This window comes from Mesocricetus auratus, unplaced genomic scaffold (assembly GCF_017639785.1).
Source record: "Mesocricetus auratus isolate SY011 unplaced genomic scaffold, BCM_Maur_2.0 Super-Scaffold_100015, whole genome shotgun sequence".
NCBI lineage: Eukaryota > Metazoa > Chordata > Mammalia > Rodentia > Cricetidae > Mesocricetus > Mesocricetus auratus.
In genome coordinates this window covers 43,086,485-43,101,734 of record NW_024429198.1, presented here as the reverse complement: position 1 = coordinate 43,101,734, position 15,250 = coordinate 43,086,485, and the positions used below count along the sequence as shown (strand labels likewise).

Sequence of the window (15,250 nt, the reverse complement as noted above, 5' to 3'; positions counted from 1 at the left end):
CCTATCTTATCCAGTCCTCGGAAGAAGAAACGAGTGTACATACCGGAAGGCTCTAGGAAACAGCCATACCCTGCTCACCACTCTAGCACACAAACCTCTGGCTATAACCTCTGAAAATCATAACAAAATATGCCCTCTCTCAAACAGCTTTCCCTACACATTGAGGCAGTCTGAACTGGGGCAGCTGTCAACCAACCAGGTCATCTGCTTTCACTGGAAGTTCCAGAAGTCATCTTGGAGATGGTCCTAACACCAGCTTTGCACAAACCTGGTGGCTTACATGGACACTGAGTATTTCACATTGTTCTCAAGCTGAGGATTGACCCCCTGTCCTATTGCCCAGACCAGAAAACTGCCAAAACTCACCCTATCAGGGCCTGTCTTGAAATCTGAAAACTTAAAAGCCCTGTGAGGAATAACTTTCAGGTGAGTGTTGAAGCCACTGATTGTTGACAGATGGGGAGTGTGAGCTATGCGTCTCACTCACGGTCTCTTCAACATCAACTGTGGGAGACTTGAGCCGAGCATTCCCACCAGGAACCGTAAGAGAAGGGAGGTGGAGTGAAGGTCCTGTGAGAGCCCACACATCCCATGACTGGGACTTCTGGTAGGTTCACTTCAGATCTCTCCCTTACTAGGGTGGAATACTTGTTCAGGAGCAGGGTCCCAGCTTGGACACGGCTCTATTGAATTCTTTCATGAAGCAGGCTGTTAACCATGCCAGACATCTTTGGAAGCCCATAGAGTCTCAAACTCTTCTATGTCCCTAAGGGTTCACACATCCAGCTCAGTACCCCTGCACTGGGGAGTACCCGGCTGTCCGGATTCTCTCAGTTCCTTCTCCTGGGCTCCGCTTGCCCCAAGCACTGGGCAACTGCTTGGGACTCAACTGTTGGGTGGCTGCTTTGTTAGAGAGTAACAAAGAGTATGTCTAGCTTCTCTGAGAAGAGACATTTCATGTTCATCACACCTGCTGCCTTTAACAGTGCCCGGCAAACAGTAGGTACTCTCTAGATTCCAAGAACAAGCTCAAATCTTTCTCCACAGTAGTGGGGGGGGGGGGGAGAGAACATCCATACAGGGAAGAGGGTGAGGTGGGGAGGAGCCTGGGGTGGTGGGTGGGACCACAGAATTCACACAGCCAAGGGTTCTGATGACAATTCAGGGGCAGCAGCGTGTTCTCCACCAGGGCTTCATGCCCACTGGGGACTACCAGGGACTGAATGCAAATACAATGAAAATGGATGGTGAAATATCCAAGTTGGCTCTGTCAGAATTGTCAACTGATACCAGGCACCAAGTTCAGTGTGCACTTCAGGTGAAAAAAAAATTACAAAACACAAAGCTTTGGGCCACAGCAGGAGGTGAGGCTGGGTGACCAAGAGAATGGGAGGTGGAGCTGGGAAGCTGCCATGCTCGCTGTAAGAGAAGTCAGAAAGCACACCCAGGAAGACAAGGCTGCCTATCTGAGAGATGCTCGCCCTCCAAAGTAGGTTCAAGCACACGCAGAGGAGCTACCGAGTCTCCTGTTTCTGTGATCTTCTTGTGATGAAGCTAGGAGTGGGCAGTGTCTCCTCTACTGGTGTGTGTCTGTACTCGACAGTCTGGGATACTCAGGCCCTCACAGCCCGGTCCACACAAGGGAAACATGGGTACCAGACTACAGGGCTCAGAGGCCTAGGGCTGATGCACAACCCCCATCCCAGCTCCGCCCAACCTTGGCTACCCTGGAATCAAAGCAGGAAGGACAGATTATCTGAAGGCCTTTCCAGTCCTGGACTTGTATGATAGGTGGCTACATCACAGGGCAAGCTTCTGGGAAAGCATGAGGCATCTTCCACAGTGGAAATGCATTATATAATAGGCCAGTGTGTACCCGAGCTAAAACAGCTAGTGCTATTTACTAATAAATACTACCATAGGGTACTGACAAACACATTTCCTTAAATACTTTTTTTATTTCCCATTAATAAAAGAATTGTAGTAACCAGTGGAAAATTATGGCAAATGGGCTTTTATCTATTTATAAACAGGGTGTCTGTTTATTAAAGTGTCAAAAGCATAGAACGCACACCCGGCCACTCAAGTAGAGTTCTTGGCCTTACAGCGTTTCCTTGTTGCTTTGGTAGAAAGTAGTCTCTGTTATAGACAACAGGCCGCTTCCCCGTGAGGTCTTACAAAGAGACTGTGTTCTGGTGGGCCCCTTGGTTTCTCAACTATAAACTTGGAGAAATGGTAGACTAGGATCTGCTCACGTCCAAGACATGAAAGTTAGATCCAAATGTCTCTCTTTACCCAGGGCCACCAGGCACAGCAGTCAAGCCCACAGGCTTCCCAGCATCGGAGACACCAGGCGTGAACAGATGCTGCTCAGGCCCCTGCCCACCAGCTTGCATTCCCGGGGTTTCTAAAAATGTGGAAGGCCACATGGAGCCACGATGAGATGGATAATCTCCATTCAAACGTTCTTACTGGCTTCAATGAAAATACCCAAACCTTCAAAGTCACAACTGAAAAACACACAGTCTTCAAAGTTCTCCACAATGACTCCCCGTGTTTGCTGTCAGAAAATGGGGTCCTGAGCAGTGGGCCCCACTCACCTTCCTGTCAAGCATGCCATGTGCCACACTGGGAACCTTGTGTCCACAGACTCCTGTGAGCCTCAGGTGCCCTCTGGGAAGCAGACCACATCAGTGCTCCATGCCCTGGCAAGACTGCCACAGACGTGGAACTTGTGTGGCATGTTTGCAGGGTTGGGGAGGCCATGCAAGAGGTGGGGCCATCCAGATGGCTCCCATTCCCACGCCTGCCTGGGACCGTGGATCACAGCTGTAAATGATTGGTTCTTGGTACAGCAGTGAGAGGTACCTGCATATGGAAACTAACCCTTTGGGAATGAACCCAATGTGAACATTTCAAAGAGAAGGGTCAGAAGAAGCCTCATTATCTTACAGAAACAAGTGAGTCCTCAGCTAGGAAGGGACAGTGGGCCACCCGTTGGAACATGTATGTATGTAATCTGATGTGTCTTCCTGTCCATAGCGTAAGTTCAAGAGGATGGGTACCATGCCCAGCCTTCTCTCCCTGCATCCCCATCACCTGGTCATGTGGTAAGTAGTACACAAAGAAATGAATGAATGGGTTGGGACAGGGGAAAAAATGCATCAGTCAGAATGGTCAGCAAAAGGGTTCAGAGAAATGAGGAAGCTCCACAGGACCCATCTAAGCTATGGCCAGAAGAGGCTGTGCCCACAGAGAACCATCGGCGGCAGGTGCAGACCTCCTCGGGGCCGTACAACAGGCAGGCTGCTCACACTCAGATATTCTGGGCCTTGCCACAGTTGGTTTCCCGGGAAATGGGCTGTCTTTCTGATACAGCCACAACTGTATCGAGCAAGTTAGGCAGGTATAAGAAAGCTTCTCTGGGACATCCTTTGAGCCAAAAGCCCATGGCTACCCCTACATAGGCCCCAATCCTCCAAGCTGTGAGATCTACTGTTACTTTTTCCTAGAACGCCTACTTTGCAAGGTTGTTCTAAGGGTGCAGAAGTAAAAAGATGATTAGTGCACTCTGTAAGTCACGTATCTAACTAGTGGCTGCTCTTATGGAGCTCATGTAGAGTCCATGTACGAACCAGGTGCGTTTGTTTATCAGGCCATGAGTTTAACCTGCTACAGTAGAGAGGCAAGGCCAAGGCCAGCAGGAGAGCCTGGGGACAGCTTGTGGGAAGAATGCAGGGTGGGTAAGGGGTGAAACAGGACCAGGGTCACACTGTCCTAGGGGGTGTGATCTATAGCATCTGTTGCCGCAATGACACCCAGCGATGTACCTGACAGCCGCTGCACACAGCCTTCCCCCAACACCAGCAGCACCCTGACCACAAGTGCTGGAGACCGCACGGTGGGGATGAGTCTAGATACAGGGCAGGGACCAAAGGCTGAAGGGGGTGGAGAGGAGAAGGTGATCTTGCAAGTCCTGTCCCTCTATTGTTGCTCTCTGCTCGGAGTCCGAGGAGAGGGCTGGTTAATCCAGAGAGGGGACCATTTCTCTCTCCTGCCCCTAATTATGTGCTTTTGCTCCTGGTGCCGCTTTGCTGTGACATGTTTGCCCTGTGGTGCAAGCTCCAGCTCTCCATCAGTCTCCAAACCAAAGCCAAGGCTCAGGATGTAGGACAGTCACAGGATTTGGTCCTTACCTGACCTACCTTTTTCCAACGGTCAGAGTGACCCAGTGGCATATGGTGGACCTCATATTTTTCTTGGTTTATAGTACTGGACAAGGTGATAAAACACACATATAGAAAGAGAGGCAGATGGTAGGGAAGCTGCTCTCATGTTGCACACACACACAGATGTACAGACACACACATGCACACACACAAGTACACACACACACACACACACACACACACACACACACACACACACACACACACAAAACCAAGGAAGCTTTCTGGCTGAAAGAAAGTAGAACACACCCCCAATTCAGACACTAAATTTGTAACATCAAATCCAGGCAAATTGAGAACAGAGAAAGGCAAGTCACACTGTGCACATTGGTGTCTGAGCTTTCCACCCAGAGAACTGTAAAGTATGCATGCATATACATACCCGACCTGGGTACTGTCTCGATACGGCAGCACGGAAAATATACTACAGAAGGATCTTCTGCCACTGATAAGGACTATTCTACAAAGTAAAAACAAAAAACAAAAAAACAAGCAACTAACTAAATGCAAAGACTCCAAATTAAAAAATAAAACAAACTTAAAATAAGTTCTACAGCAAATTAAGCATTCATGAGATTCACAGCAGTATTTGCATACTCCCGCCTCCTCCTCCAACAGATGGCATTCTGCTCTTCCCGCAAAATGCAAGCCTCAGCGCGGCAGAAGTTTGCTGCCTTTCCTCACCCAAATATTAACACGTGCGAGACCAGACATACGTGAGAGGTGCTGCCTGGGACGTGAGCTGTGCATACGAGGCACAGAAGACCGCACTGAATCTCTGGTGGCCAACACAGGCAAAACGGTCAATGCCACATCAAGACTAATGACTTCTGCCCTGCAGTAAACAATGGGAGGGTAACCGTGCCCAGAACCGTGAGCTGGAAAGACGTTCAGATGCCATTACCATCGTTAGCTTTTCATATTCTGGCAACGTTAGGTTCTCAGAATAGACTGAGGGAACAATTACATAATCAGTCTTAGCCACCATCCCTGCTATAAAGAATCTACTGGGAACCATTCTACACCGTGTTCTTATGCAATCCAAGCCACTTGAAAAAACATTAAAAACAAAAACAAAAACCCTTCAAAAGTACTTATCCTGCCCTCTGAGAATAACTTTTGCCAAAGGGAATTGCTGGTGAAAAAAGAAGAAATGAGTGGGAGACAATAGGAAGCATTCCTTTTGGCATGAGGTCAACGCAGTTCGCACATGGAGTTTATTTACTTCCAAAATTTCCTTCAGAATTTCGATGTCACAAGCAGGGAAAATAGCACTACCGAGGGCATCAGGGTTTGGGGATCTTAACCCTGTTTTGAAACTATTACGTTAAATTACCCACATCCCAGATGAAGTCTGGTCTCTGGTATGCAAGCCAGACCACACTGCTGGCCCTGCTCTCCAGTGTCTGTGGCACAGCATTTTCCCACGTGCCCCACCATGTCTGCATGTTTAGCAATGCAGTGCTCCACCTACTTAAAAAAAACCAGGTTCATCCTGTGTCTTTACATGTCATTTCCTCAGCCTGTGAGTCCTGCTTAGGTACACTTGATAAACTCTCAGGGTCTTCAAAACCTAGCTGGGAAGTCACTCCTCCAGATGAGTGGAGAGTGCTGGTGACAACGGGCTCTTAGTCGGGCTCTTAGTCACTTGTCTTCTCTCTTAGAGGGCAAGACTAAGGGTTCAGCACAGAGCTGTCCCTCTGCTGGTCTGTTGCCAATGCGTCTGACACGCAGTCTGGGTGCAGAGAGGACCCAAGCACCGATCAAGAAGACCCAGGGCTTCAGCTCTCTATTGCTCCTATGTGCAGAGACAAAGAGGACCAAGGTGATGCTGCCAGCTTCTGATGCCAGCCTTGTCACCTCGTCTCTCTCTCTGAGCCTTGACTTCCCCATATAAAACATGGTGCTGAGTTAGACATGGAAGCACATGCCTGCTCTGTCAGTACTCGGGAGGCAGAGGCATGAGGATCAGGCATTCAAACCCAGCCTTAGCTAGACAACAAAGTTGAGACTAATCTGAGCTACACGGGATCCTGTCTGAAGGAACAAAAAAAAGGAATGAGTGAATTAATGAATGGATGAAGAAATGAATGGAATGAGGTAAAGCTGGAAGAGAAAATGAGTTCACAGTAGAAAAATTCTTGGGACGTTGCCCAGCAGACACGATGTATGTTAAATAGGAATCATTTACAATGTAGACTGGCTTTTTGGGTGGGGTTGTCTTAGCAACAGAGTACTTGCATTTAGAACCTCTCCAGACCTCAGTATTGCTAAGAGGAACAAAGTCAATGCTGGGGATAGTTGACAGAGCAAACACAGGGCCCAAATGATGTAACACAGAGAGAGACCACTAGCTATCAGACCCGGGCAAGGGCCAAGACTGTCACATCCTGAGTGGGCCTGAGTGAATACGTCCCACCTTCCTGGACCGTTGCGAATCCCAGAGACAACTTCCAGCATGGCGTATCTGTGTAAGCTTACAGTGACACAATAGTGGCTGGAACAATGGACTCTGTACCAGGTCACGAATGCTGTTAGCCAGGAAGGCACAAGCTGGTAAAGGACTTTCGAAGTGAGTGTGGCGCCTGAGCAGGTGTGGCTGCCCATAGATGTGTACCTGAGCTCTTCCTTGCTGGGAATTTACTCTCTAACTGACTAGAAAGATCTGCCGTCAGGCGCTTAGCTGGGCACCCATGGGTTTCCTCAGCACCAACAAGCCTGCCGTTACCTAGGCGTTCCATAGTAGCTTTCTAGTCCTGCCTGGGGGTCACCTTGAGAGTGCTGGATCACACTGCCACCGCCACTGCCAACACCGCCACCATCTGAGCTGCTAGAGCCACAGAGGCTCCATATTCCAGTCTGCTCATCCTGGGACCCTTTGCAGATGAAGGATGGAGGTTCTCTCTGTCCTCACAGCCCATTTCCTCACTGTCACTCTTGCCATACCCCCCGTCACTCAACATTAGTGTCTCCGAAACACAGAGGAAAGAGGGTGTTGATCAGACTCAACTGCTTTACTAAGACTCCATTTTCCTCGTTACCCAGTACTAATAAATATGTCTCTCTTTTGTTTGGACATCTTTAACAGAACAAGAAAATGAGAGACTGTCAATGCCAAGTACAATCCAAGTCTTCTAACATTTCACCCACAAAGGCGCCCATCAGTAAATGGCCTGTATTGCTCTATGAACTGAGGGTGCATTCTGGGTGGCCTTCACTATTATGGTCTAGGAGATGTTGACACCATGGATCTCATTCAGAAACTTGGTGTTGCTATATTTTGTGAGCCAAGTTTAGCAACCAGGAACATGAACTGTTTCCCAATAATCCCACTAGGGCCGTTTTCTCTTTGACCAGTCTGGATTGGAGGTGAGCAGGAGCCCTGCATCTTTGAGTGTTTCCCCACCATTTCTGGGCTCGACCTTCCCATAGACTCTGCTCAGAGGAAGAAGCCATGGCAGAGACCTGCTTGGTAGATTCATAACAACATTGTCACTGGAGCTCCTGGGAACACGTCTTCCATATTTTCTGGAGTAGATCTGGCCTCCAGCGGGGACAACAGGCCTTAGCCAGAACAGGCAGGCAGCAACAAGTACAGAATGAGACTTCTTACACAAGCAACCATGAGGCTTGGCCTGTAGAGAAGCAGAGGCTCATGGGAATTTACTGCTTGGCTCTGCTCTTAGGAGCCATCCATCACAATGGAGTGCCTCAGAAGAAAATCCAATTTTTTTTCACTCCTTCGAGGGTGTCTGCTCTTTCTGATGGAATTAAATTGGACAATGGTGGTCATGAGTGGCATAAGACTACTACATACCATTTCCAATGGGCTTGAGACTGACCATGTCTGTGTCCCTGCCATTGGCCACAGATGCTACCTTCTTTTCACATGGCACACAAAAGGCTCACACAACCTTACCCATGTGACATCTAGCACTACACTGAAGCCAAGATATCCAGAAAGCTTTCCATAAAAGATTATGACTTCAGCAGTGGAATTAACCCCAGGGAGATGAGTCTGTGAGGAACCAAAGGTCACATTTCCATACAAATGTCTCCAGAGAACAAACAAAACAGCTAAGGAAAAGGCTGCCTCTGGATACACAATGTTTTCTAAAGCCTTCAGGAGGTTCAGAGCACGCCCTTCAGCTCTTGGGAAAGTGTAGCCACTCAAAAGGAGATCTTTCAACTTCTAAGCACAAATTCTCCATGGTCATCTCTTCCACAGAATTTGCTTTCACGCCCCCAGTTCAGTGTCAGTGACCTTGTGTAACACCACCCAGGACCTTGTGTGTTGTTTGATGCCTAAAGCTATCTTCTTGCTCCATTTCCAGCCCTTGAGGAGTCTGCTGGTCTTGAGAACTCCCATCCTTATTCCATAACGGCAGAGATATTCCATAGGATACTAAAGATGACCAGGCAGTTTAGTGGAGTAAAAGAAATGGACATCACACTGTAACACTAAGGGCAAGCACAGTGGTGTCTAAGCACTGTCCAGCCTCCACGTCAGGTGCTGGATATGTGCGGAAACATGTTTTCCAAACTCACTCTTTCCATGCCTGGGAAGCAAGAGAAAATACTAACAGTGGTGGAACTGCCTGCTGAAGTGTGACCTCCATGGACACAGCCTTGTGTGGAAGTCGGGACTTCAGATACAGCCTTGTGTGGAAGTCGGGACTTCAGATACAACCGGGTTAGTGTGAAATGACACACTGAAGGGGGTCTCCCGTCCAGGAAGTGGTGTCTTTACAAGGGAAGAGTGATCTGCAGACACCGGAGACAGAGGTTGGGGTGATTCTGTAAGGGCCCGGGATGGGGATGATGATGGAACCTTTGGAGGACACGGTCCTGCATGCCACGCCTCCAGAAATGACAGACACCATCCATGTTGGGTGCTTTGTAAGGCAGCCCAGGAAACGAATACAGCTGGCATTTGGTTGTGGTTTTTTTTCCTGGCTGGATCTATGCCCCCCCCCACCCTCTAGGCCCTCTGAGCATGAACACTGTGCTTGCTGTGCCTAGAGGAAGTGAAGTGTCCAGAGGACAGCGCAGTGTCTGGAAAACTCTTCCCAGCTCCACTTAGACCGCCTTTCCCACAGCCACTGGTCCTCCTCTCACAAAGCTCAATTAGAAGCTCTGAGAAGGACTTGGCCCCTGTTTCTCGTGCCTGAAGCTGGCAATTACATAATGAGTGTTGAAAGAAGGCTGCCACAACAACAAGAAAATGTTCTTGGGTGCCCTGTTTACACACTGGCTAGCCACAGGGGACGAGCTCCCTCTCCCTTCACTTCACCACCCCCCTCCCTACTGGGTGAGCCACTGAGGACAAGGGCGCTGTGGGGACATTCTCACAAAGCGATGTCCCGTTCCATCCGGACACGGGATAGAGACTGCTTCTGTGTGGGGAGCTGGCAGGAAGGAGGAGCCCTGACAAAGGGTGCGGAACCCTGCCTGTGGTGTGCACAGTTAGCCTGGCGTAAGCGTTCCGTTCCTGGGTCGGGCTCTAGAGGGGCGTGGGATTCTAGCAGGTAAGAATGATGAATGTGGCTGAAAGACGGGGACTTAGGCAGCGATGGAGAGCTACAAGGACATCAGGAGCGCAGGGACTGGAAGATGGCTGGTCCGGGTGGAGTGGTCTGATGATCTGTGCTAAGTATCCCAGGGATTCTGGTGGTGGAGGTGCTAGTGTATTCCTCTACCTCTGCTGCACCCTCTCCACTGCCAAGCCCTTCACCCCTAGTGTAATCCTACCATCCCCGGCCCTTCTTGCTGCTAGGGAGGTGAGGCTTATCTTGCCATCTTGGGAGTGGCAAGAGACTTCTGAGAAACAGGTTATAGGATCCTCTGTCCTCCCTTCCCCTCATTCAACAGATTCTTTCCAAGCACGCCTTCGATGTCAGCATCGCACCAAGGGCTGGGGAGTCTGATGGATGACGCGGACAAAAGTCCTGCCCCCGCAAAGTTGACTGTTGGCTGGAAGACACAGAGGCAAGCGCTCTGGGGTGGACAGGTACTGTTGAGCATCGGGAAGCCATCCAAGCCAGATGGAAGGTAGGCTTCCTAGGGAAGGGGCAACCAGCGCACAGTGAAGAGATCTGCTCGTGGAGGGCGTGGACGGACGGGCATAAACAAGACAAAGAGCTAAAAGCAAGCCTAGGGACGACCAGCGCGGAGTGCAGCTCTGCGCTCTGGCCCACTACCTGACTAGCCAGCATTCCACTTGCTGCCCGCACGCTTGGCCGAAGGCTGTTCCCCACCACCCACACCGAGCTGGTCATACTAACACAGTTATGTATGCCCCAAATCTGTACTACAAAATAAAGACTACAAAAATAAACTGGGTACGATGGCGCGTGCCTGTAATCCCAGCACTTTAGAGGCCGGGTCAGGAGGATTATTGGGAGATCAAAGCCAGCCTGGAGTAATACACAGTGAGTTTATGAGTGGTTGAACATCAGGATTTCTCTCTCAGTCCTGGGGCCAGAGGTCCAGGGTCAAGATGTGGAGGGGGCTGTGCGGCCTCTGAAGATGAGCTGTCTCCCAGGCTTGCTCCAATCGCAGGGCTTCCTAAGGCAGAGAGGGTCCTCCCTGAACAGTGTCTGCTTCTTAAGGACATCACATCACACTAAGCCATCATGACCTCAGCCTACCCAATCACACATGCAATGACTCCATTTCCAAATTAGCCCACATTCTGAGGCATGGGATTAGGGTGTTAACATGTGAATTAGGGGGCCCACAAGACCAGGACAGAGAAGTTTGCTGAAAACAATGTCACAGAGGTTTGACAGTCTCCTAGGGAGATTAGTTACCTCCTCCAACACACTTGCAGTGTGGCCCTGGCCTGAAGCCGCTGGCCAGAAGTAATTACAGTAATTATAGTTATTTTTTCTCCCTGCCATGTCACCACCTTTGGTCACCACCAAAGCCCGGTCTCCCCCAGCTCCAGGCTACCTGGAAACGAAGGAGAGGATGAACTCTCACTCACCATCAGCAAGAATGCTGGTGTACACTGCAACCCTGGCACTTGGAAGGCAGAGGCAGGAAGATTCTGAGGAATCCTGCCGGAGGATCTAGGTCCAGACTAGCCTGGGCTGCATAGACTGTCTCAACAATAAAACCACAAACCTCATCCACCCAAGGAAGATTCAGTCCAAATGGAATTGGTTCCTGACCTAAGTTAGTCTATCCTCCAGGACTTTTCTTGTTTCTTATAAATTTCTATCTGAAAACAGCAACAAGGACCTGTAGTAGCAAAGACAGACAAACAGACAGACACACATTCACCCGCACTCAAACACTCACCCAGACTCACACACCACAGGGAAGGTCAATGCCATGGCTGTGCTTTCCATAGACTGGTTTTGTTTGTTTTGGGACAGGGTCCTCCTACATTGCCCAAGCTGTTCTCAAATGACCCCTCTACGTCACGCTGGCATGTCACTGGGATTACAGGCATGCACCTCTGTGCCAGCCTTCTGTACTTGTTTAAGGACTTTTAAAGACCGGCTGGGCTAGAAATTATGATCCTCCTGCCTCAGTCACTCGGGGGATGGGGTTACAGGTGTTCTTATCACACTCAAAAGGGCCTGTATGGTTTCTTGAAACACTTTTTGTAAGCCTAGTGCGTGTGGCGCTGATCCTGAGTACCGGCTGGGCCCAGCTGTCCCTCCCTCCTGCCATTCTCTAACACTGGAGTTGGTCACAGGGAACAGCTGGCAGGGGCTCCTCTAGGCTGGTGTCCACTTACTGTCCTCCTGGACTGACGGACGGGTAAAGGGATGAAGGCCCCACCCACAGGCTTCCCCACATGGCAGTGGCCGTGAGACCTATTCGTGAAGACAGGACCCTGGGAAGCGCAGAGTGGAAGACATGCGCCATCTACACAGCAGATGGATTTGCTTCGTCAAGAGGGGCAGCGCCCGTCTCCTTTTGAGGCTGTCAGGTTGCTTGTAGGTTTTGAAATGTGCCATTTCCTCTGACTCGTTTCCCCAGGCTGTGGGGCTAGGATGGAGAGAGATCACGAGCTAGGTCCTCATGTCCATCTGACTCATGTTGCCCCCTCCCCTCCAAAAAGGAAAAAGCTAGGATGTCATTTCAGCTCCTGGTCTTCTGTCAGTTTATTTAAAAGGCCACAAAAGGTGCTGAAGTCTTTCTTTAGCCTGGTGTGAAATTTAGAGAGAAAACAATTGCTTCATTCTTTATCCTCGCCCATCACTTTGAAAGTTCCTTTCACAGGCTTCAGGGAACATTTCTTGATCATTCACAAGGAAGTGATTCTCAAAGCAGCCCCAGGAGGTGACACTTGCAGGGCACATGGCAGCCACACTGGGTAGGAGGGGGCATTCAAAGCCACCCAGCTCAGGGCTCCAAACTGGTGTCTATGGGTCTCGGGCTGCAACGACCAGGAGGCAAGGTCTCCTCCTTCCCAGTGGGAAGTGTCATGACAGCCATTGTCTGCCTTCAGCGTTCATGCTCACTCTGACGGATGGCTCGGTTCCACTCGCCCAGCAATGACCTCTCAAGGAGGCACCGCACCAGGTAGCCGTGCTCTTGGGAGGCTCTGTGAGCGCCTATAATTGCCCCAATGCATCTATGCCTGATGACTGAGACTTTTGTCCAACCTTCTCCCATCGGCGCGCAGTAGGATTCTTAGTGAAGCCTAGAATTAGCAGTGATTGACAGCTCTTCTTAGCAATCCCTTGGCCTGGAGTGTTCAGGTATTACAGCATGGGGCAGCTCGCCACTGCCCTTTTCCACAAAGGGTTGTCTCTTCAAAAGGCTGGCACATACCTTTGTAGATGGCTTTTTACAATTCCGAGTTGTTTTTAAACATTGAATGAGTTCAATTTAAGGAGGCCATGCACACCCACTCTTTAGTTTTCTACAAAGTTGCCCTAAGTGGCCCATGATGTTTGTCCGTGGCTTCCGGCTGGCTTGAGTGGCTGCACTCACGCATGGGCTGGTCATATGTCCTCCCGCCTCGCTCAGCTCAAAGTTCCTGCATTGACGTTGTCTAGACAACCCCCCCCCCCAGTCTCTCGGGGCTCAGCTCCTCTTCCTGCTTCCTTTCTCGCTCTGTCCCACCTCAGTGGCCTTTCTGAAGCTCCTCAGATACACTCAAACGATCCACCCACTCTCAGTGCTCCTGTTACTAGACGGTCATCGGGCTGGCCCGCTTACCTCCTCACAGCTTCCCACGGGCCCTCAGCACACCCCCATCTCCTCTTGCTCGCCACCCCGCTGCGTCAGTCTCTCCCCCTCTATCTCTGGTGTGTATTACATCTGTTATCATCTGTCTCTCTCCAGCTGATCTCTGACTCCTAGGTGCAGGGCCTTTGTTTTGTTCAAGAATGTATCTTATAAGACCCACACGGAGCAGGCACCAGCAGGATAGTTGAATGAACTGTACACATGTGCCACTGCAAATTTCAATGCAATCACCTGACTGCAAAACGTATTCCCTATATTGAGTGGCGGGAGGTGAAAAGCTTCACACTGTAAGACAGCATGTTAAGTTTGAGTGTGGGAAAGGTCTCCACTGAATCCTCAGTCCTTCTAAATGTGTGTTTGTGGGTACACGCACATGAACATGGAGTACATATGCCAGCAACAGAGGATGTCAAATGTCATTAGCACTCTTGGCTTTCTCCCCTTGAGACAGGGTATCTCAGAGAACCAGAGACTAATGGTTGATGAGGCTGGCCATCACTGAGATCTCTGGATTCCCCCAATACTGGGAGTAAAGATAAGAACAACCGTACATGAGTTTCACATGGGTCCTGGGGATTCTGACTTCAGTTCTCATGCTTATTATACAAGCACCCATCCTTGCATCCTTAAAAATGACTGGCCAGTGGTCAAGCAGTGAGGGGAAAAAAATGGCCCGAGTAAACATGTAAGAGTGGTGTGGGTGAATCAGCATCCAGAATGGACTAAGGCCTATGAGAAAGAAAATAAAGTCAGACTCTTGCAAGTACACCTGGTGTTCAGAACATGGGGCTTATTCCAGGAAGCTGACTCCCATGGGCCATCCTGTTACAGGCTAGCATCCTAAGTAAGACGTGACACTTATGTCAGTCTCAATATGGCTGTTGGGACTGACTCTAATCGTGTACAAAAGCCATACATGTATCAGGGGTAGCTTTCCATCAGGGCAGGCCAACATAGCCTGCACTATGCTTAAGTCAGTATTCCGTTCATCTTCAGGCCAAGAGCCTTTTCCTTGACTTCTCTTCCGTGCCATAATTGATGGTCTGACTAAATCTCATCTATTCTTGCTGTGTTTAATCTCACTGGGCTAGTCCCAGCACTTCCAGGTGATGAAGCAACTGTACCTGGGTTCCATCTGTATCAGACATTCTCCACACAGGTCCTCTGCAGGCTGAGCACGAGGGTTACAGCCTACTCTGCCATCTCTGTTCCATACAGCAGAGTCCATGCTCACCACATGCTATTCTACTCTAGTCCTCTTTGGCTGAGGGGGGCAGCTGGCAAACTTCAGCCGGTGCATACTGTCAGGCTCTAAACCCCCAGCCCGCCTCTCCATTCCACCCAGTGGGATCTGCCATAATGAAGACCAGCCTAACGTTTTGCTGAATCAAGAAATGTAATGTCTACAGCACTCTCCTAATTTACTAATCTAGTTATTCCATCAATGAGGAAATGAAGCTAATTTAACAAGACTTCTCTCCTCAGTAAACTCATGTGGATGGCTAGCAACCTCCATAGGCTCTTCTAAAACACACACACACACACACATACACACACACACACACACACACACACACACACACACACACACACACACCATCTGTTCCTCATCTCTGCCAGAAAACAGCCAGAGGCCTGTTGGGCTGATAATTAAAATTTACCCTCTGCTACCATAGACTCCTTTTGACTTTAAGGCAGTGTTTGCCTGGCATTAGGCTTAGAATGTAAAAAAAAAAATCTCTACAGTGTACTGAAAATCATTTCATATTGTTAATTCTTTCCACCCACAGTGTGTAGTCCTGAAGCTG

General features: G+C 49.5%; 1 protein-coding gene and 1 long non-coding RNA gene across 3 annotated transcripts in view; one reads left to right on the top strand and one right to left on the bottom strand.

The window, feature by feature from the left end:
- Cables1 (Cdk5 and Abl enzyme substrate 1) overlaps nt 1-15,250 on the bottom strand; it is a 111,964-nt gene that overhangs the window by 37,290 nt on the left and 59,424 nt on the right. The window contains exon 4 of one of the 2 annotated variants that reach the window (XM_040757830.1): nt 4,612-4,689. The exons of the other annotated variant lie outside the window; for it this stretch is intronic. Within the exon in view, the coding sequence (XP_040613764.1) occupies nt 4,612-4,689 (78 nt within the window). The remainder of the gene's footprint in view (nt 1-4,611; nt 4,690-15,250) is intronic. 2 annotated transcript variants of the gene reach the window in all.
- LOC121144335 lies at nt 6,352-10,566 on the top strand. Its single transcript, XR_005881674.1, has 2 exons — nt 6,352-9,705; nt 10,101-10,566. It is a non-coding gene; the product is annotated as an uncharacterized LOC121144335 (long non-coding RNA).